General features: G+C 40.4%; 1 protein-coding gene across 1 annotated transcript in view; it reads left to right on the top strand.

Moving 5' to 3' along the window:
- The window catches only part of Col25a1 (collagen type XXV alpha 1 chain), a 400,930-nt gene that overhangs the window by 371,726 nt on the left and 5,699 nt on the right, over positions 1 to 23,505 (top strand). The window contains exons 23-31 of the mRNA XM_048333577.1: positions 740 to 784; positions 3,810 to 3,854; positions 6,098 to 6,178; positions 7,890 to 7,952; positions 8,563 to 8,613; positions 11,568 to 11,594; positions 13,294 to 13,374; positions 16,081 to 16,116; positions 17,716 to 17,769. Coding sequence (XP_048189534.1) covers positions 740 to 784; positions 3,810 to 3,854; positions 6,098 to 6,178; positions 7,890 to 7,952; positions 8,563 to 8,613; positions 11,568 to 11,594; positions 13,294 to 13,374; positions 16,081 to 16,116; positions 17,716 to 17,769 — 483 coding nt within the window. The remainder of the gene's footprint in view (positions 1 to 739; positions 785 to 3,809; positions 3,855 to 6,097; positions 6,179 to 7,889; positions 7,953 to 8,562; positions 8,614 to 11,567; positions 11,595 to 13,293; positions 13,375 to 16,080; positions 16,117 to 17,715; positions 17,770 to 23,505) is intronic.

Genomic DNA, 23,505 nt, shown 5'->3' on the forward strand with positions numbered 1-23,505 from the left:
CTGTGTTGAAGACGCCTTCTCAGGAACTTGTCAGCTCCTTATTAAAACATTAGACTTGCCAAAACATACTCAAAACACTCGCTTTTCAGAAATGTATTATTGTACTTTTGACACACAAAATAGGTAACTATCTTTGTTAATACATTTTCCCCACAGAGGATTACCACCCTAACTGTCACGGTAACTCCTGTTGCATGCTGTTTGTGCTGTGTGACTTGTATTTAGTGTTGATGCATGCAGGTCAAAGGTATTACTAATGTAGTCATAGTTTTATGTGATCATTTTGTTTCCTTAAAATATTTACCCTAGTTCAATCACTGTTTCATGAAAGAAAATCAAGAGAAAACTTCATACTTTTTTTTAAGACTCTTTAGCCTTCTCTTAATAGTTTAGCATTGGTCTTTAGGGATCTGGATATCAAAGTCTTGGGGGCAGAGAGGTTATTTGCAAACACAGGAGTAGAAGGCGAGTCTAAGAGCATGTGTATGAGCATGGTAGCCATGGAAACTGCCCCAACACATCGGCAGTATTGAACTGACCTGATGTCGCTGCCAGTGTCATACAAACAGGCAGTTTTTATAATCATGGAATGGCAAGGTGCTTCCCCATTGTAAATCAGTATGGGGAGAGATCAGATTATCGACAGAAGTAAGGGAAGTGTGTAGTGTTTTGTTTACTGGAAAGCATGAACTTGAATACTTTATGCTACGTGTTAAAATTGTATCTTTTCTTGATTTAGGGGCCCCCTGGACCTCCTGGGCCTCAAGGACTACAAGGGCCAAAGGTTAGTCTTTATTTGTTTCTACTTATTATACCCAGAATGGAGACACTCATATTAAGTATATTTGTCTTTGAAGATCAGTTTTATAAAACGTTAGAGGAGCAAGATCCATAATATTTTTCCAGAGAATGAGGGAAAAAAATAAGATCTCAATTAAAGGAAGGTGCAAGATCAAAACTAGAAAATATTCATATGATGAAATAGTAAGTTACGAAAGAAAGGAAAGAAATGGAAATGACAGTGAACTTAAGGGAAGGACACAGTAAAATAAAGAATATTCAACAAGGAAAACCACAAGTTTCAGTGAAATTATAAATGTAAAAAAACACTAAATGCAGAATATGGGGGATAAAAAGAAATTATTTACATAGGGCTGAAAGAAATATTTTCTAACACTTAGATTCTTCCAGTCTTTTGTAATGAAAAAAAAGATGCTTTTGCATGATATGTTCATAAGTGATTGCTTTAGAAATCATTCTTCATCGTGTTTTTAACACATTTCTTTCCGCCATTAAATTTTTACCTAATGAATCATACTAACAACAAACAGTAGAAAGCCAGAACAAGCTGATTATACGGAAACTGTTGATGGTGCTAGCTTTCTTTCTCTAACTGAAGCTTAGCCATTTAGCCACATTTGATCAATTAACACATGGCTGGGGCTTGTAGCTTCTCAGAACAGAGCTACATGTGTTGAAATATGACGTTTGTCATTGGATTCTTGTTAGGAGGTTCAAACCGTTTCAAAATTCATCCTTTGTTTATGCTTCTTAAATCAGTTTATTTGCTAAGCCTGTCATACCCCCCCTACTCCCCCCCCCCGCCACACATACTCATCAACTGTCCAACTCATTGTCTTTCTGGATATTTAAGAATGGAAGTCTAGGTTAGAGAAAAGAATACTTTACTTTTCAATTAAAGGATTATAAAATAAAATATTACTGAGGCCTTTGCATAGGTGAGATGTATTTAGAACATAGATCCTAACATCAGATTTCGTGTACAGCAATATGCATTTCATATATCACACAAAACAGGTATGGAATTTTTTTACTTTATTTCTCTTTATTCTACCTCCCTAAGAGATATACCACAAAAATATCCTCCGACCACACAATGGGTCACTATGCCTGGTGAGCAGGTCTGCCTAATATCTCTGATTTAGCTATTTGGTGAGCAGCCCTACCCCTTGAAAAGAAATTAGAGGCTCCTTTTTTAATTCATGTGTGGTCATTGAAGATCCAGTGGCCTTGGTTCATCTCTCTTGACTAGATCGCAAGGACTAGAATGATCTTCCAAAGCAAATGTCTGGCTCATTCTTCCCCAAACCTCAAAGGCTTCTTTCTCCCTTCTTTACAATACCTAGAGAAGGTCCCTAGTTGAAAAAGGCTCTATTGCTAAAGCCTACCTTCCCACTTACTTTATAACCCAATTGATGATATTTATTGCTTCATTCAGTGATTAAGTACAGAGTACTTTCTCATCTCTGGATTCAGTCACAGTTCTAGTGGGAATGGAATCACTTGTACCAACTACACTGGAGGAATGAAGGATAAACTGCAGAAATTCTGCCTTTCTTTTAGGCATCTGTAAGTTACATTTTCAAGCAACAAGTTTAGCAAAGCAGTCACTATGGCCAGAGTTCAGACTGCTGTTTGGGAAGAATGAAGCTAAAATTCAGCCAGGTGCAACCAACCTCAACAGACTGGTTTGTGAAAAAATAAACATAGTTTGCTACCACAAAGAGCAAGAAAATCTAAAAGGAATACAAGCTTTTTAATTGTTTTTTGAAAAGTTCATTTGTTTGGAACCACAAGATCAAGCCTTCCTAAAGCCCTAGAATGCTCCTATTTCATCATTTGGCCTACAACTCTTGAAGTTTTTACCAGGAAGAGGAAGGCTAGCCATTTCAATATTGTGGTTTGTCCCACCACCACACAGAACTTTCTAGAAAGCAAGCTCACAACAGCTGCCTGCGTGTGGCAGACCACGCGCATACAAAAGAGTTTGTTTCAGAGTTGCCACTGTGCAGAAATCTGGGGTATTTGTAATGGGACCTATACAGATTTGATAAAGTAAAAATGTTTTACATTTCAAGGAATTCATTGGCTCCATACCTTTCAAAACGAAAAGGTGACTAAACAGATGTAGCCTGGATAATCTTCAGCATATTGTTCCCATTTGTTTTCATGAAACATCTTCAATTTCAAAAAAGGAAAAATACACATCAATCTGTATAGTTCGAGTTTGTCAAAAGTCCTAGTAAATCATAATATGAATCAAAAATTGTATTTCATTCCTGGCATAGTATAGGAAATTGATCTAAAAGTAATTTTATGTGGATGAAGGTATGATTTGTGGATGAAAATATGATCTGATTTATTATCTCCTTCCAAGAGGCTTTGCAGAAAGTAGCAAGCTCACAGTCATGAATTTGTTCATACTGGTCGAGTTAATGTATTGCTATGAATGCATGAGGCTTTATGTGTTTGTGACTGATAATACTATAAATACCACATAGATTTTTCTACAGACAAAAGCAACCAAATCATGTAAGTTTTTCTTATGGAATATGATGAGCAATCAAATTATCAGGGATTTTTATTTTTAACCTTTTTACCGTGCAAGAAGGTAATCTTAGCACTTTGTTTAGATATTCTTCGTGTAGGTATTCTTGGGTTATGATGCATTTGCTAAATTTTAATTGTACCTTTTTTTGGGGGGTGGGCAGTCCTGAGGCTTGTACTCAAGGCCTGGGAGGTTTTCCTGAGCCTCTTTGTGTTCAAGGGTAGCGCTCTTCCACTTTAGCCTTGTCTGGCTTTTTCAAAGTAGTTTATTGGAGATAAGAGCCTCATGGACTTTTCTGCCCTGTCTGGCCTCAAACCCTAATCCGCAGATCTCAGCCACCTGAGTAACTAGGATTAAAGACGTGAGCCACAGGTGCCTGGCCAAATTGTACTTTTAACCAACTCACATCATAGTTTAGCAATGGTAAGATGAAGACAAGCTGTTGTTTTTATCTTCCCAGGGAGAACAAGGATCTCCAGGAATCCCAGGAGTTGATGGAGAGCAGGTAATTTTCAAAGATATATACTGTTATTTATAGCATCATTATTGGTCAGTTTGTTTATCATAGGCTGAAACATAGTGATTACGTGACAACCACTTTTGTTTCACCCTCTCCTATAGCCAATATGAGCTCTCAGAAGGTATCTGTTTTAAAGGAGACTTTAATTTTTTTTTTTGCAGAAACATCAACAAATGAATAGTTTGATAAATTAACTTTGCTTTAATACTATTGATCTATCAGTAATTACTCTGAAATTTGGGGAGATTTGTAAGGTCATTATCAATTTAGTACATATAGCCTGGTAATTTTGGCAAGTGAGTACAAATAATAAGATTATAATCAGGGACCATAGTTTTCACGGAATTAAAACCTGTATTATTTTTACTTCTTCCACATAACAGAATTTACTTACAATCCTAAATCCTTAGGAAAGACCCAACAATCAGGGCCTGATAGCTTTCCAGAATAAATCAGTTTACCCTAAAACAGAAGTTGGCAAACTTTTCCAAAAAGGGACAGATAGAAATAATGTTTTTGGCTTTGCTGTTCATTTAAAGCCCCCAACATATTCTTTTTGTTTCAAGCTCTTCTTTTTTTTTTAAGTCCATTCTGTTCAAAAACAATCCCTAGATTGGATTGCATACAGGAACTATATCACTCAGTGACTGCTGCCTTTTAAGAATCAAACCACAAGAGTTAGTTTCAAGATGTTAATGTTTTATGGCTACAACTAAGGAATAAGAAATTAAAGATATTCTTGATAAATCCAAGGAGCCATATACTCCTCAGGAGAAATTTTCTTTCATATCGAGACCATTAAGCGTAGAATAGTTATTTTTTAATATCCAAGTTGGATGTTAAAGTCACATAATGGCACATTAAATAAACATGATAAGAAAAAAGGATATTTTTAATTTTCAATATCAATCAAAGGTCATACTAAGATTACTTCTCCCACTGTTAGTCATTATAAATAAGAAATGACTCACCAAGTAGCCCTAAGTATACAATAGCTGGGTTTCTTTTTAGGTATTATAATCTTCCTGCCACAAAATTCAGTGGATTGGCTATGTTGGTTTTCTCCATCTCTAGATCCATAAAACAAATCAGGGTCCAATTAATGAGTAAGGGCTTTCTCAGAAGGCACCTATCTACCCCATCCCCCATTATGTGATTATGGATTAGAAATCATATGAAATAAGTCAAGTTAACAAGAACAGACACATTCATCTTCCTAAGATGAGAAGCCCAACAGTGATGTTCATGTCTGCTACAGAATATGGAGAAAGGGCCAAACACTCATATGCAGGGAGATGCCCAGGGTAAAAATGCTCAGCAGTATAAGTAACTATCACTGTTTGTGTTATATAACTCATATTTGTTAACATTCAAACATGCCTACTTATCTATTCTTTCTGTGTAAAAAAGGAATAAAAATAGAATTCTGGATCATCACCTTGGAGAGATATTAGGAGAACAAAACAAGAACAGTGAAAAGTTGGAGTATTGTTTGAGCATCCGTGTGCAGTAAATGTAGATGGGTCACTGAGAACTGATGAAGTCTGGAATTTACATGTACAACGAAGGGAAGTGGGAATGCATAATGCAAGGAGACAGAAAAATGTGTGTGGGCTGCTGCTATCCCACCAAATCCTGCTGTATAATAGATTCTGTACTGTGAAAAATTGGGAGCATAAAATTGCTCTCTGGGCTAGTAAGATAGAATTGTCTTCCTGAAATATATAAAATCTGGCAAAATAATATTAAAAGTTAAATTTCATATTTTTCACATTTAAGTGACCTCAGAGAACTATATCCTTTCTATTACCTAGGGAAATAGGATTCCATGTAAAAGGCTGTTGGTTGGAAGAACTACCAAACCCTAGAATCATCTCTGTAGAGGCTTGACCTCTTTAAGAAATTGATCTGGACTTCTGTGGGTTTATTTTCTTCTTTTCCTTTTTTTTTTTTTTTTTTGGCCAGTCCTGGGGCTTGAACTCAGGGCCTGAGCACTGTCCCTGGCCTCTTTTTGCTCAAAGATAGCACTCTACCTCTTGAGCCACAGCGCCACTTCTGGCTTTTTCTATATATGTGGTGCTGAGGAATCGAACCCAGAGCTTCATGTATATGAGGCAAGCACTCTACAACTAGGCTATATTCCCAGCCCTGTGGACTTCTGTTTTTGTCAGGACATAATTGTCACATGTCACCTGTGCTTGTTACATGCAAAAATCTGTCACTTACAGGGACTCAAAGGCTCCAAGGGAGACACAGGCGATCCAGGCACGCCAGGTGAAAAAGGAGGAATTGGACTCCCAGGGTTGCCGGTATGTTTATCATTTTTATGCTATGTTCTTTTTTATTTTTTGCCAGTCCTGGAGCTTGGACTCAGGACCTGAGCACTGCCCCTGGCTTCTTTTTGCTCAAGGCTAGCAGTCTGCTACTTGTGCCACAGCACCACTTCTGGCCATTTTCTATATATGTGGTGCTGAGGAATTGAACCTAGGACTTCATGTGTAGGAGGCAAGCACTCTTGCCACTAGGCCATATTCCCAGCCCCTATGCTATGTTCTTATTAAGGCCAATTAAAAAGAATCATGTTATTAACTGAAATCTCAGTTAATGGTTACTATAGTATTTTTACCTGGACATACTTGCAGCTAAGTGGATTCTAAACTATACTATGTTTTTCTGGATTCTTTGCACTATCTTTTACTATAGATAGCAAAATACATAATTGTTCACTTTCATACAGTGTACATATGATAGCCACTGATTGTTATGAAAGAGAATATTAGAAAAATGTGTTTCACAGTGTTCTTTTCTGTGTGTATAATATTAAGGGACAGTGCTTTTATGGTCTTCCCTCATAATTTTTACTGAGAATTTCCTAGGAGAAATTTAGGTTTTTGTTTTTTGGTTTTTTTTATATTTTGCCCCAGTCCTGGGGCTTAAACTCAGTGCCTAGGCACTCTCCTTGAGCTTCTTTTGCTTAGACAAGCTCTCTGCCACTCGATCCGTTCCATGTCTGGCTTTTGGTGGTTAATTAGAGGTAAGAATCTCCTAGACTTTCCTGCCTAAAGTGGCTTTAAACAGCATTTTTCAGATTGCAGCCTCCTGAGTGGCTAGGATTATAGGTATGCACCATCAGTGCTAGGCAGAAATTTTTTTTTGATGTATTCTACTGCTTTTCATCTGTTTTAAAAACAAAGTAATATGCATATAAGTAAATGAAAAGGAAACAAAAGACTTTTGCTATTTAAAATGAGCACGACCGCTGGGCAGCAGTGGCTCATGCCTATAATCCTAGCTACACAGGAGGCGGAGATGTGAGGATCACCGTTGGAAGCCAGCTCTGGCTGGCAAAGTCCATGAGACTTTTATCTCCAATTAACCACACACATATGTTCAAAAGGCCAGAAGTGGTACAGTGGCGCAGATGACAGAGAGCTAGCCTTGAGTAAAAGAGCTCAGGGATAGCTCCCAGCACCCAAATTCAAGCCCCGTACCAGCACACACACACACTAAATTGAGAATAAAGTGAGTACTACCATAAAGATGTAACATTTATAGCCCAGTGTATTTAATGCTGTGAAATTTTAACCAGTCAAGCCCAACCTAGTTTCTACATACTTCATATTTTATTTTACATATCACGTGGCCACAATCTTAGGGATTTTATTACCTCCTTGATACAAAGGGACAAATCCTTCTTGTATGTGCCATGTGCATAATAATGTAATATTTCAGGGGCTGGGAATGCGGCTTAGTGGTAGAGTGCTTGGCTAGCATGCATGAAGCCCTGGGTTCAATTCCTCAGCACCACATAAACAGATAAAGCCAGAAGTGGCACTGTGGCTCACGTGGTAGAATGCTAGCCTTGAGGAAAAGAAGCTCAGGGACAGTGCCCAAGCCCTGAGTTCAAGCCCCAGGACTAGCAAAAAGAAATTTCAATAGAATGATGTATTGGGCAGGGGGAGTCTGTTGTCTTGTGGAAATAACTCGGCATGCTTTGCTCCACTTGCTGTTTATTTGTAGGGTGCCAATGGAGTGAAAGGAGAGAAAGGAGACTCCGGTTTGCCGGGTCCTCAGGGACCTTCTGTAAGTCCCCTGATTTCTGCAGCTCCTGAAAAACATGGACACTTGAAATTACTTACCCAGATCCACCTGTGCCAGATGGCTTATCAGTAGTAGTTCACTCTGGACCACTTGTGTTTGTCAAACTGTAGAAGAAAATTGTGTGTTAGCCTTGCACACTGAGAGACAGTGACTCAGGAGAGTTAGAAACAATTTCTCAGAGGACTGAGGGGAAAATCAATGGGTTTCCCATAATGCTGGGGGTAGAGCTTTGTGAAAACAGAATACACATTCCTACATTTCTCCACAGCTCTGTTCATGAAATATTCGAGAGTTTAGTAGTGGTTGAGGCATTAGAGAATTTCTTGGTAATCAGTTGCTTCCTTCATTTTTTTAAATGTACTTTTGATTTATTCTGGCTTTTGTAGAACAAAAGTGTAGGGTTTTTTTTTTAAACTGTTTTGCTCTGAGAGAGGAATTTTAAACCTAAGAGAATCAAGCCCATGACTTCTCTGAGTACCCTTCTTCCTCTGAAGCTATTAATGGCCTTAGCAGAGCCCCAGTACAAGACTCAGACTGAACTGCCTTATCTAAATGAAGTAACCAAATCCATGTTTATTTTTTGGAATCACAGATCATAGGCCCCCCAGGCCCCCCAGGTCCCCATGGCCCACCTGGCCCCATGGTAAGTTTTCTGTCTCTCCAAAATGTAATTCTTTCTTTATGAGCATGCTACCAGAGAAAACACGCACAGACAGCTCCTCTGAACGACCAGCTTGCGTTTTGTACTACTCTCTGTGGGATAGACAGAAGATACGAGGTATTTTGAGTTGTACTGACATTAACATGTCATTTTTCACTCCCCACACACATGTGTTGCAAAAGAGATAGGAGATCTGTGGGATAGGAGAGTTGAGGACAGACAGATCTGGCAAGCTTCTACCAACTTTACCTTAAGAATATTGGCAGATTCCTTTAACCAGTCACTGCTCTCTGAGTAGCAAAATATCCAATGAGAACATTTATAAATCTAGGTGCCGTTGGCTCATGCACACAATCCTAGCTACTCAGGAGGCTGAGCTCTGAGGATCACAGTTTGAAGCCAACCCAGGCAGAAAAGCCAGTAAGACTCTTATCTCCAATAAACTACTCAGAAAAATCCAGAATTGGCACTTTGGCTCAAGTACCTATAGTGCTAACCTTGAGTTCAAGCCCTAGGACCAAAAAAAAAAAAAGTTATAAAACAAGGTGGTTAAAAAAGGGAAGTTTAGCCAGGAGGTGGTGGCTCATGCCTGTAATCCTAGCTACTCAGGAGGCTGAGTATCTCAGTTCAAAGCCAGCCCAAGCAGGAAAGTCTGTAAGACTCTTATCTCCAATTAACCACTAGAAAACTGGAAGTGGCATTGTGGCTCAAGTGGTAGAGCACTAGCCTTGAGCTGAAGAGCTCAGGGACAGTGCCCAGACCCAGAGTTCAAGCCCCACAACCAACAACAACAACAACAAATTGAAGTTTACCTGGTTTTTCCAAAATGGAATTACAACACACCTCAGGTTGTTCAAGAAACTGCAGCAGCTGTGGGGTATGTTTTGAGATTGAAGTACAATCAACAGCACAAAAGCAAATTCTTTTAATGGTCAACTTCTGTAACTACAGCTTACCTTATTCAAACTAGACAGTCACTAGCCGATTGTGAACCTGAGCTCAGCCAATCTGAGCAAAGGGGTGGGGCCTTCTGTATTAGCAATGAATAGGGGAACAACCTACCTACTCTGCTTGATGGCCAGATTCCTGGCTGATAGTAAAGTTTGCCTTGCTGAAAGGAAAATAAAGGTAAGTTTGGGGCTAGGAATATGGCCTAGTGGCAAGAGAGCTTGCCTTGTATACATGAAGCCTTGGGTTTGATTCCCCAGCACCACATATATAGAAAACAGCCAGAAGTGGCAGTGTGGCCCAAGTGGCAGAGTGCTAGCCTTGAGCAAAAGGAAGCCAATGATAGTGCTCAGGCCCTGAGTCCAAGCCCCAGGACTGGCCAAAAAATAATAAGTTTTACTTCCACAGAGGACAAAAAAAAAAAAATTAGCTCTTCCCTTTCCCCTAGATCTGGGGATGTCTTCAGCCAGATCCAGTACCTTATTATAAGTGTCTTGCAGTGATCAATGGAAATAGAACTTATAGAACTCATAGAACTTATGCCTACTGAGGAAGTCTGCCATTAACGTATAGTTCTCTAAATGTCAGACAGAGTTGCGTTAAGGCATAAGAATGTAGCGGGCACAGGGCTTGAAATGTGTTTGATGGGAGCCAGATTGTGAAGCAGGCAGGCTGAGGTGCCTCATTAAACTGAAAGTCACCAATAACACAGATTGTACATTTTAGCCAGTCTTTCCTCTCCTCCTATTACTCTGTGAAGAGTGCGTGGGAAAGGCCCAGTCCAATGAGGGTGGTCAAATCATCTACCAACTACCGCTTCTGTTTCATCACACAAAACCATGACAATTGAGCTGGTTTTCTTAAAAGCAAACAATTCCTTAAGAATCAAGTAAATCCCATACTCCTCCTACTTGACTTTAGAAGGCTAAATTAGAAAATGCTACATCCTGTTCAGATGATAAAAATTAATTAGCTTGCAGGAATTTTAAGCCATTATTAAAATGAGATAAAAATACTGGATGCAGTCACAGCCATTTCCTAAAAATGTTTATCCACAACTTATCTGAAGGAAAGCTTGTAGACATATGTAACAAATAATCTAGGAAATGCTTGTTCAAAACATTATTCCTGCTGTTGGATTTCACCAATGGAGACTTAAATACTCTTCTCCCTAAACAGGTTATTTAAATCATTTGAAAAGCTTTAAGCAACTGTCAATTTAGTATTCATCTTTATTTTATCATCTATATTTATTTTTTCTACAAAATATGTGGTGTTCTTTAAATTCTGATCTCATGTGAACAGTTGTTGCAAGAGTCTTAACTCATCTTTGTGAAAATAAATTCAATACAAAGAATGTTTAGCCCTCCTTGATGTTATATGAATGATGCTAGAATCCCACAGTTCAATGCCATCTCCTTACTTCATGTCCCCTTTAGATCCTTCAATACCTTGGGTATGGAGTTAAGGAGAAAGAGCGGTAGCTAAAGAATATGACTTTGCTTTTATAAATTCCTGGATTATTTTTTTTTTGGTATGTGTGTGCTGGTCCTGCACACTGAGATTTTTTGCTCAAGGCTAGCACTCCTGGCATTTAGGTCCTTCTATTCTGAGTAAAATCATGAAACATCTCTCTTTCACACACACACACACACACACACACACACACACACACACTTTTAATAGAAACTTGAGAAGGAGTAATATAAATTCAAAATCGTATTTTTCCCTCTAATTTTTCTTCCATATAACCCTGATAGATTTCTCCCCCCTTTCCATAGGTATTTAGCAGAGAGAATTGCTACTAATGAATTTCCTATTATAGCACAATCAAAAAGCAGGAAGGAATGTTTGGTAGGTAATAAATAACATCCAGCCTCTAGCTGCAGCTCAAATAAGTAACCTTCCAGTTACTTGATCTAATGTTCATGTAGGCTGCAAAATGGTGAAATCACTTCTTAATTAAAAGCTGTGTTTCTCATTCGCAGGGACCCCATGGACTTCCTGGACCAAAGGTAATTTGACAAATCCCTTGATGACTTGATTTCTACTTCCTTGATGGTTGTGGGGACGCATGACGGGAGCATGCCTGTCCTGTCTTACTTGTCCAGTAATGTTGATAATCTTTAAGCCTTTAAGCATCCTGACCTGTAAATTTCAACAATTTAAGTGATATCACCTGTAAGTCAATTACTCTGCATTTTATTTTCCTTGTCAGTAGATGTTTCTTAAATTGCTAATCATAACTCAGGTCAACCATTGAGAAGTCACCTGATGAGAGTCTCAGTCAAGTCCGGGTGCCTTTTCTTTTTCACGGTTCTCTAGCTTTGTTGGTTCCTCACTGAAACATTTTGCTTGCCATATAATAAGCAGTACTCCATCATCTACATGCTTTCATTGTCCAGAAAGCCTGGTCTAGAATGGTGTGGAGGGTTTTAGCATCTCTTACAAGGATTCAAATGCATTGGATTAGAAAGAGAGCCAATGGAAAGCTGCTCCTCTTCTCAGAATTAGAGCAGCTTGCACTGTGAAATAGTCTCTGCCTGTCCATGGCCTTTATGTAGGCCTGAAGGACAATCTGCAGTGCAGTATTGGTGTCAGAAAGTCCCGAGGCTGTCAACCCTATCCTTTGAGGGTTAGTGAGATGGAAGCTGGCTTCCTTCTATCCTGTCCACATAGAGATGGCAGTAGGTATTGACTGGGTATGCCTCAGGAAACCACTCACACCTCCTCTAAAAATGTGTTTATCTCCTGCTGATGCCAGGGAGTGACTGTGCTTCAGTGGAATACTATTCTGGGGGTCAGAGAAGAGAGTCCCATTTCTCAGTTTGTAATGTGCATAGTTACTCAACTCTCTGGACTAAATCCCAGAACTAAATCCATGCTTCCCATTCTGGGCTTCTCCTTGGATTTGCTTCCATTCAATTAGGAAATGCCCAGAGCCTATTAAAGTCTAAAATGCAGTGCACCCATTCCTATGCTATGTGGTCTTGGTAGGGAGTTATCTTCGTGCCTCTTTAACTCTAACCTGAGGCAGGTGGATAGTTCAACATTGAGGCTCTTTGATCTTCACCTTCTCTACCATGATTGGCAGTATACTGTCACGCTGTACTGACGAATCCATGTAGACACTTGATTTGGCATGATCAGTGAATTTGAGGGCTCAATGGATGGGGTTGCCTCAAACATCATCTGCTATGTTTGTGGCTCATTCCCCTGGGCAAAATGCTTAAAGGCTTAAAATGTCTGTCTGGTGCACTGTCCTGCACATTCCAGTTTTCCATGGCAGCAGAGTGGGCTTTCGCCGCTGAGCCTCCTTGGGCATTCTCTGATTGCCATGTGTTTGCTTCATCAGAACAGTGCAGTGTGGCATTCACATGCTTGAGATCGAACTCAAAAATCCAGGAACAGCAGGTGTTAGAGCGCACTTGGCTGGGAGTTTTGCTTTTTAGACCTGAAACTTTGTTTATCTGAATACTTTTGTGGGGAGGTGGGGTGCTGAGGGCTAGAGCCAAAGCCTTCAGCATGTTTGGGCCACACGTGCTCTACGGCTGAACCGCAGCCCCAGCCCCATTTAAAAAACTGACTTTGGAACCCAACTCTGCTGGCAACTAAAACTGGAATCTGTAATCATGTTTCAGAGACTGGCTCTCTTCTCTCACGGTTTCCACACCCATAATAGCAACCAAAATCGGCATTTGCTTTTGCATTTAGGGTGACCCAGGGTTAAATGGTGTTAAAGGATTGAAGGGTGAAGCAGGTCAAAAGGGAGACAGAGGCCCCCTTGGTCTTCCAGTAAGTAAAGAAAACTTTCCATTTCAGTGCAAACCTCAGATTTTTTTCTTTCCACCTTAATGTAGCTCCCAAGTAGAGCTGCTACCTTCCGGTTGAGATTTGTGTAATTAGAAAATGTTACGTCAGAGCAGAGTTCAGCCTACTTGTGTCTCCTCTGATATCTGCCATTTCATAACAAACAGTGCCACAGTTCTGTCATTTCTCAATTACGTACATGCCAACCCTCTTTCAGGGCTAATTCTCCTCCCATGCTCCTCTAAAAAGTGTTGTGCTCAGCCAGCCGCCAGTGGCCCATGGACTGGAATCCTAGCCACTCAGGGGGCTGAGATCTGAGGATTGTGGTTCAAAGCCAGCCTGGGCAGAAAAGTCCCTAAGACTCTTAGGTGGAGCTGTAGCTCAAGTGGTTGAGTGTTAGCCTTGAACCCAGGCCTTGAGTTCAAGCCCCAGAATTGGCACAGAGTGTTGTGCTCATCATTTTGTAACTTCTCCCAGAGGCTTTTATGACCTAGTAGAGTTTAAGACTGCCCCCTTGTTTTCTCCCCAAATTCCAAACCTACAGCCCTGTGTTGGTGGCAGGTATGCAATTGGCCATTGTTTTTGACGTCAGATCAGTGCTGTGCCCCTGACATTAATCAGTCACACCATGTTGTACATGTTTTATGTCATTTGTTTGGAAAATACTGTTAGAAAGGGATTTTGACAATATAGATAGCATGCAGTATTAGAGGGATTTTTTTTAATGAAAAGGGGATTTCTCTTTGTCTGCACTATATGCCAGCCTTTTTTCACAATTAAAAGGATTTGTTAAAATTATTACTGAATATGAATGGTTTCATTCCAAGCTTTTAATAGGCTACCTGTTTACATTAGTAAAAGACGACGTAAAACAAATAGAATACTTTCCTACATCAGTTTGAGATTTGAGAGGAAAGAAAGTTGATGAACACTCATTGTTATGAGTACTGTGCTTTAATATTAAAGCACTCCACTGTACTGATGCAGTACTGATAGCCAGTGGGTGTGTCTGGCACACAACAGACATCACCTATGGATTCACTTTTTGAGTAAAGAACAGAAGTCCTGTATTCGTGTAGATTAATCCAAGTCAACTGCATCAGTGGACTGTACACATTAAACCACCATTAACTCTCCCCTCCAGACACCTGTATTGTCAATATAAAATTCTTGCCATTTTCTTGATTGTTTTCAAATGTTATAATAATGATGACTGAAGAAAATATCCAAAGGAAAAAAGGTTGGCTTTCTTAAACTTTTTAATCTGATATTTTTAAGTACTGTTCATTTCAAATGAGGGCTATGGATAATTTTATGTGGCATTTAGTCAAAAGCTGTATGTAAGGCCTGAGGAAATGAACACCAAACAGCAATACATGCTTTACTATAACCATTGATAACTAAAAACATGTTTTAGGTTATAATATGGATCATCATAGGATGAAAGAAGTTTTAATTTTAAAAAATTGAGATATTTAAAGGTGTATTGTATAGTATCATTTGGTATTTTACACCTGGGATTTGTGTGTGTGCAGGTACTGGGGCTTGAACTCAAGCCTAGACATTGTCCCTTAGTTTTTCTGCTCAAGGCTGGAATTCTACCAATTGAGCCACAGTTCCACTTCCAGCTTTTTGGTGGGACTGGAGATTAGAGTCTCACGGACTTGCCTGACTGGGCTAGTTTTGAACCATGATCCTTACACCACAGCCTCTTGAGTATCTAGGATTGCAAGCATGATCCACCAGCACCCAGCATATTTTTTTTAGTCATGTTATTAATTGCATCAGAAGCATAAGGCTGTGGAAGAGTTCTGTTGCCTTTCCAATAGAATTTACAAGGTTAATGCCTCCTCTTGTTTAGCACTCCATCTCATCAGTATCTTTAAAGTACTATAACTAGTTGGCAAAAGCTTTATCAAAGCACTTGTACTTATTTTGATCACACAGTTGCCTAGAATTCAAGGTAAAGAAATGCATGCATTGTGTTAGAACATTAGATTTCTTAAAGGCATTTCTCCTTTAGGCTTCGATGCAAGGATTACTTGAAGCAAACTGAGAAACAACTTAGTTTGGGAACTATTTTTAACCATGCTCTCACAGATTTTTTTTCCCCTGTTCTTGGAAGTCCCTCTAGTGGTGACTAGCAGGAACAACCGAGAAAATCCTAAATATTCATGGAAAATCCACTCATCTCAACATCGGAAAGCCAAGTATTTGTTCTCCATAAAATTTTGAACACATGTAGTAGTTACAGCTCTTTTTCTCTAAGGCCTTAAACTTGCTTTTTAAAATAAGCTTTTCTCTTAGATGGTGAGTAGTTGGTCTTTCAAAAAATGAATTTCATATAGAAATTTAGATAGGTGACTGCTACTGACCAGTAGCTACTTTGGGAGTAGCACATTCTATAAATCTAATTCGCTTGATTTCTAAGTGAGAATTTGCCCAATAGGAATGTCATTAAAATGCCATCCTCTGTGGGGTGTTTATTGTCATGTGGTTTTGTTGTTTAGGTTTTTTTGTTTTGTTTTGGAAACTAACAAATTGTAGCCATGTGATTATTCATTCCAGAATCCTGTGACTGTGTATTCTGTGGTTTAAAGTGTTGCATTTGTTCACTGGTGCCTCATACTAATCTCTGTTCTTGTCATTCGTGTTACACCCACCAACCCTGCTACCAACCCAATCATGCAGGGAGCATCTGGCTTAGACGGGAAGCCAGGATCCCGGGTGAGTCCGTCCCTCATCTTGCTCTGACATGCTGTGCAGCTGTGAATGGCGTAACTTAGGGTCTCCTCAGACCATGAGGGGGTCCTTAGAGCTGAAGCCAAAGAGGAGAAAGGGCCAAAGGATCACAAAATGGGATGCAGCACAGCATGAAGGGAAGCCTCAGGTTCAAGTCTGGATAATTCGCTAGGTGCAAAGAATGAGCAGTTTCATTGGCTTCCTCGTCTTAGCATCCCACACACATCTTTCCATAACCAATAAAACATTCCCTGTAATTTCATGAGAGGCCCTCTGAAGAGATTAATGTGGATTTGTTTTTAGCCTAACTTTTCCTTCTAGCTTGCTGTCTCTCTAAGAAATGTAACTTCTTTGGAGGAAGTCTCTCTTCTTGGGAATGACTTGCCTGTCTCCTGTCATTTGATCTCTCTGCTTTGGCTCTGAACAGCTCTACCTCTTATGTTTCAGCAGCAGATATTCAACAGTTAAGTCTTCTGGAGATGAACTTTGAGTCCAGGCAGTAAGACTGATGAGATCTCAACATGAGAATGAATCTGGAACTCTGAATTCTTTGCTATCCAGGATCTCATTGCATAAATCAAAATACTAAAACATAGAAAAGGGAATACTTACTAGTCAGGCCCAGATCTGTAATCCTAGCTATTTGGGAGGTAGAAATCAACATCTGAGGCCAGTCCAGGCATAAAAGTCCATGGGACTCCATCTCAACCAGTGAGTGGGTGCTGTGGCACACACCTGTTATCCCCAGCAACACAGGAAGATCAAAGCCCAGACTGGCCTGGGCATAAAGCAAGACCCTACCTCAAAGATAACCAATGCAGAAAGGGAGAGACGGCGTGGATCAAGTGGTTGACTGTCTGCCTGGCAAGCATGAGGCCCCAAAGTTCAATCCTCAGCACAAAAGGAAGGAAGGAAGTTGTATTGAAATCCTTCCTATAGTTCACTTTATTTTTCATTCTTTCTATTCACACGTCGCCTCTGCTATTGCTGGATTGCCCTGATCTAACCAGGTGGCCAGAGGTTACTACCATTAAATCATTCTGCTGCCTGGTTTGCAACTTGTGAGCCTGGTAATTACAGCTACTGCTACAGAACCTAGAAACATAATTCCTTCCCTGTATACCGCTGCTTGGGTTGGGCAGTTGAACACTGCTTCATTGAATATGTGTTTCCACTTGCACAGCCAAATGCCAGCCTCTCGAGCATGCCTGGCCAGTGGAAGAAAGAATTTGAGGAAGGGGTAACAGGAAGGAAAGACAGCTTCATTTATCTCGTGGCGATTACTGAGGCAAAGTGAGAATACAGGCTTTAGACAGGGAGGAAATATATAACAAACATGATGGGAGGCTCTTTGTGCATGCTGCTCATGGACATTTCAGTTATCTAACCCATCCCTTTTTGCACCACTTTCTAGAAAAGCAATTCCTTGAGAAAAATCAAATAGCATGTTGAAAAGAGATGAATTGTCTGACTCCTAAGACATCGCTCACACCAGGAGAGGTCCAAAATAAGTTATGACTGCTTTGCCTTTAGGCCTTCACATTCATCTCATATTGCTTTCTTTTTTGCTCTTTTTTACTTTAGGGTACAGATGGTCCCATGGGACCCCACGGCCCTGCAGGTCCCAAAGGAGAAAGAGTAAGTTGCTCCTAAGGTTCATCAAGCTCGAGCTGCATACGAAAGCAAACACAGATCATGGCTTTCCCATATTAGTTCTACATGAACTTGGTTCTCTAGAAGAAATAGAGGACAATCTAGTGTTAACTGAAAATATATAGCATTGTATAAGTTCTGTTCAGTCCTCACACTAAGAAGAAAACCACAATCTAAAATAGCAGAGGGCTGCCTTAGTAAAAACAATGCATACATTTACATAGCTAAAATAAATAGCTGTGATTGTTCTTTCTTAACCCATAAGGAAGATATTTTCATTTGGCCTTCATCCAGAACACAAGTCAATGGGGCTAAAATTTCCAGAACTACATATTCCGGTTGATCATCTATAGTAGAAAGCTACTGTATTCATTCGGAGTAAGTTAGAATGTTTTTCCAAAGGAAATTACAAAACCTAAGTATTCTTCTCCACAACTATATAGACATACTGCCATGTTTTAAGCTAAGGAATAGCCTGTTTTGCTTTAACCATGAGGAAATCATTTCATTTCACTATAAAAGAAAGACCTTCACTAACCTCAGTATTGCTAGACCATATTTCCATATGAGAGAAAAAGAAATGTTCAGGGGGAAAGATAACTATCTGACACAGAGAAAAAAAAAATGTGTTGCCGTGTCAACATCCGGTCATTGGTCCGCAGCTCCCCCTCTCCCTCCCACCTTCCCACTTTTTCTTTTCCTCACCTTGAAAGACTCAAAAGTGTGTGTGTATCAGGGTGAAGTTATATCAACACTGTCCCCACCACCCAAGAAAGGATATCAAGCAAGTCTCCCCGAAAGTGAAGAACTTGAAAATACTGGCACAGTTCATTGTGCAAGTCGAAAGAGCACAGTCTTTTGAACAGTAGATAGCTTTCATCAATCTGTGATGGAATAGTTGCTCTGACCTGCCTTCTCACTCCCACTTAATACTATGATCTACAAGCTAAATCCAGTCATGCAATAAATACAAGGCATGATATTTACTCCTTCGGTTGTGAAAGGCAGTAGTACGCCTGCTCACAGGAAGCCTGTGTTGCTCATTTGCTCCAGTGTGTTGAATGACACAATTATGATGGATTCATCATCCAGCCTTTTATTAATACTTACATCCAACTCAGTGCTGCAACGGAAGCAGCTGGTTTTCCTTGACCTAGAAGACTTTACAATCTTAATTGCAAAATGGGGAAGCATGTCTGCAGGAAATAGCCAAAGAATGAGGCCAAAGTGACTACAAGTAAATGTTAGACATACAATAAAGAGTGAGTTTATGCAAGAAGGGTTCTAGAAAAAGATGTGTCCTAAACAGACGTGTGCTCTGAATCTACTATTGCCTCCTTTCTAAGCTCAAACCAGCTCCTGAGCATCAACTTCATTAAAGATGTTTCAGAGCGAAGAGCCTCAATGTTGCTGATGCACGCGTGCTTCCAGGCACTGCAGGAAGAAACCCAGCCCCTGTGCTAAAACTGGAGCTGCAAATCTCAGACAGTCTTTTGGCGAAATGCCCTGAGGCTCAAGAGGGTTTATGGTTTGGTAAATCAGCTGTTATATCCGGTAGTGTAGCATCCACAAGAGTATCAGATCTCAGGACCAGGGCAGAACTGACCCGAAGAACAAATGAAGTCACTTAAGAATTTCTGAAGGGATAGCTGAAGTCAGATGGTGTTCAGTGCAAATTGTTATGCTCATATTTCCTCCAGCATGCTCTCTTTACTGGGTCATGTGTCCATTTCCCCCAAGTGGCCCTCAGCCCAAGTGCTGAACTTGAGTAGGGTGCTCAAAGTTAATCGTGTGACAGCTGGAGTCTCTTGGGAAAGATTCCGATCGTAAACATGTAAAAATCTGCACAAGGAGCATCCTAGAATAATTTTCAGTGCAGATATGCAAATCAGAATGTGAATGAAACTAGACTAACCCAATGAAGAGAGGAAAGGGGGAAGAATACAGTCATAAACCCTCCTACATACCTCCTACAGTATTATGAAAATTGAGGAAAGGGATGGATTGGGAAGAATGGGGGGAAATGATGGAAGGGGTGGCATTGATCAAGATGCATTGTAATCATAAACTGCTTTGTTGAATAGCAGTTCCCTGTACAACTACTTAGATCGTTTAAACAAAGAGATTACGCTAGCCCAAAAGAAAGGAGGCATTCAACAGTGTTACTCAGAATTGCCCAGATATAGGGCTGACAGCATTAGTGTGCAGCAATCCAAAACACCTAACTTCAACTGATTTTTCCTTGTAAACTGCTTCAGAGCCCTGTAGTGCTTTAAGTTTGAATGACTCCAAAAGTGCTTTCCCAACTACTTAATCTTCATGCTAGTATTTTATTCCTAAAAGTATTCAAGATGGATAATTGGATAGGATGCCTTTGGTTCTAAGTGACAGAACCATAGTTCAAAATGACTAAACTGTATTGTTTCATACAGCAAATGGGTAAGGAAAGGCTTTAGGCTTTGCTTTGGTGCTTTGTCCATTCCAAGCTTCCTCCTGAGATATGACTAGAGGCTGTGACCAGTGAATGAGGAAGACTCCAAGAATAGGGGGACCCCTCCCCCAGTACTCCCAGCTGATGAACACCCCCACTAGCAATGCCTCATTGGCCACAGCTGGGTCATTTGTCTACTTCTAACTCACTAGTCAGAGAACTGGGACTGCCTTATTTGCTTCAAATAATGATTTGGGGTGAGGAGTTCCAGAGTGACAGCTTTTTAAAAAATGAGCCACAATATCTTCATTTTAAAAACAAATCCAGTGTTCTCAGTGGAAGGAGGGGGGCAGTTAAGGATATCAAAGCAATCTATAGAGAAGCCAGGTGCCAGTGGCTTACACCTGTAATCCAAGTCAGGAGGCTGAGATCTAAGGATCACAGCTCAAATCACAGCTCAAAGCCACTCCCTGCAGGAAAGTCCATAAGACTCTTATCACCAAAAAGCTACAAGTGGAACTATGGCTCAGTGGTAAAAATGCTAGCCTTAAGCAGAAAAGCTCAGGGACAGAGCCCAGGCACTGAGTTCAAGCCCCAGGACCAGCACACACTCATACATGCACACGCGTGTGCACTTACACACACACACACAGACGATCTATGGAGACTTTTTATCAAAGTAGATGCACTCTAATATATTAGTTATTTCAAACTAGACCTAATCCAATTTACATGAACCCTATTTTTAACCATGCCTCCCAACACACACAGTTTTTTGTTGTTGTTATTTTTTAAACACCACAAATAGCCAAGAGCCATTGGCTCACACCTGTAATCCCCCCCACCCCCAGCTACTCAGGAAGCTGAGATATGAGGATTGCAGTTCAAAGCCAGCTTGGGCAGGCCCATGAGACTCTTATCTCCAATGAATCACCAAAACCAGCCAGCAGTGGAACTGTAGTTCAAGTGATAGCTTTTTCTGCTCAAAGCTCAAAGGGACAGTGCCCAAGTCCTGAGTTCAAGCTGCAATATTAGCACCACCACCATCAACCACAAAAAAATCAACACTTCCAAATTGGTCTGAAAGAAACTGATTTTAAATTGGTGTACTTTAAAGTTGGGAAGCCTTTTCCATTAACAATTAACACCTCTGATTAAATACTACTATTAGCAGTTGTTTATGTCACCCGTTACCAATTATCCATTTTCATATACTAATGTCATATTTAATCTCAAGAACAATTATTACAAATTACTGCTCATATTTTATGACTTAGGTCGCTTGGACACAGAAAGGTTGAGAAAGTGACAAAAGGCATCCCAGCCACAGAAAGCACCACAATTGAAATGCAAAGGTCACAGTCTAAACTTGCCCATATCGCTAAGTGCCATTATGGTGCATCACTAGAGAATGAGGAAAGTGGCCTGAGGTTTGCTCATGCGGGGAGCCGAGCCACAGAAGTGAGGAGCACACATGTGTGGTGCCAGGCATGTCCTTTACGGGCAGTTTACAGTGGAACACAGGTAGGCCGAGTCCCTTTGCGGGTACCTGTCAGGGGGACTCACCTTTTACCCCTAAAAAAAAAATGTGTAACTTTTAAGCTTCACAGGTGTTAAGAAGGTAGTATCTTCTGCCAGTTTAGTCATAGAAACATCACCATTACACCTGAACCTTGTATGTCAAATACCAATATCACTTTAATCTGCAGATGGAAGCTGACAAAAACCTTACTTGAAATGAAAAATGTCTCTTTATTAGCACATTATCTTCTCACGGGATCACCTTCTTTAGAAACATGCCAATTTATCATTTAAGCTGGATCAAGTTATTCTTTTAAATCAGTGACAGAGATGATATAAATTCTACATCCCAAGCATTTAGTGAAGTTGTAGCCCTTTTTTTCCCCAGAGAGTAATCAACAGTGTATAGACTATGATACTGTGTCGACAGTGCACTGAGCCAACTAATACGTGGGGATGGGCTACTCCCTGTGCTAAGCCATGACCAGGCTAAAGGAAACAATGCTGGAACCCAGAGCCCTGGTGTGTCCATGGTAGTGGAGACAACAGAACACACACCACATTTAGATGTGCATATGGAGCACAACACGGCTGGATAAAGCAAAGAGACACAAACAAGTTTCACTAAAGACACTGGAAAAAGTACTCTTACTTTTTTCTTTTTTTTTTTTTGCCAGTCCTGGGCTTGAACTCAGGGCCTGAGCACTGTCCCTGGCTTCTTTTTGCTCAAGGCTAGCACTCTACCATTCAAGCCACAGTGCCACATCTGTTTTTTTTCTATATATGTGGTGCTGAGGAATCGAACCCAGGGCTTCATGTATGCAAGCACTCTTCCGCTAGGCCATCTTCCCAGCCCTCTTACATTTTTTAAAAGTAATATAGGTTAAAGATCTCTAACCCCCAAATTCAAACTCCAAACTTTTAAGGCACCAATATAACACCATGGGTGAAGAACTGTACACCTGACTCCAAGTGACAGGTTGCAAATGAAACACAAACGCATTAAAAATAGTGTATTACCACCTTTGGGATGTATGTATAAGGTATATATGAAGCAAGTGTGTGTGGATACACAGGGCTTGAACTCAACAGCTTTATGTTTGCTTAGCTTGCTTGCTCCTCACTGGTGCTCTTCCACTTAAGCCATGGCTCTAGTCCAAGCTTGTTGTGATTGGAGATAGGAGTCTTGTAGACTTTTCTGCCTAGGCTGGCTTCAAATCAATCCTCTGGGCCTCAGCCTCTTCATTAACTATGAGTACAGATATGAGCCACAGACTTGAGTCCTGTCCCCAAAATATCTCATCATACATATGCAAATATTCCAAATTCCAAAAACATGTTCACTCCCAAGTATTTCAGGTAAGAGATATTCAACTTATACCATAAAATAATAATGGGGTTTTTTGTTTGCTTTTTGTTGGTCATGGGGCTTGAACTCAGTTCCTGGACACTGTACCTGAGCTCTTTTTACTCGAGGCTAGTGCTCTACCACTTTGAGCCACAGCTCCACTTCTGGTTTTCTGGTGATTTGTTGGAGAGTGTCACAGACTTTCCTGCCTGGGCAGGCTTTGAACCACAATCCTCAGATCTCACTCCTGAGTAGCTAGGATTACAGGCGTGAGCCACCAGCACCCAGCAGGAGTCCCTATTTTTATATTAATGCTGAAGACACCGAAGTACAGCACCCCAGACTTGCAAATCCTTTGGGCAAGCAGGCAGCTATAGTCTCCTCCTTCCCTTCTCTCCAAGGCCCTTGAGGGAAGGAATCC

This window comes from Perognathus longimembris, chromosome 24 (genome assembly GCF_023159225.1).
Source record: "Perognathus longimembris pacificus isolate PPM17 chromosome 24, ASM2315922v1, whole genome shotgun sequence".
Taxonomy (NCBI): Eukaryota; Metazoa; Chordata; class Mammalia; order Rodentia; family Heteromyidae; genus Perognathus; species Perognathus longimembris.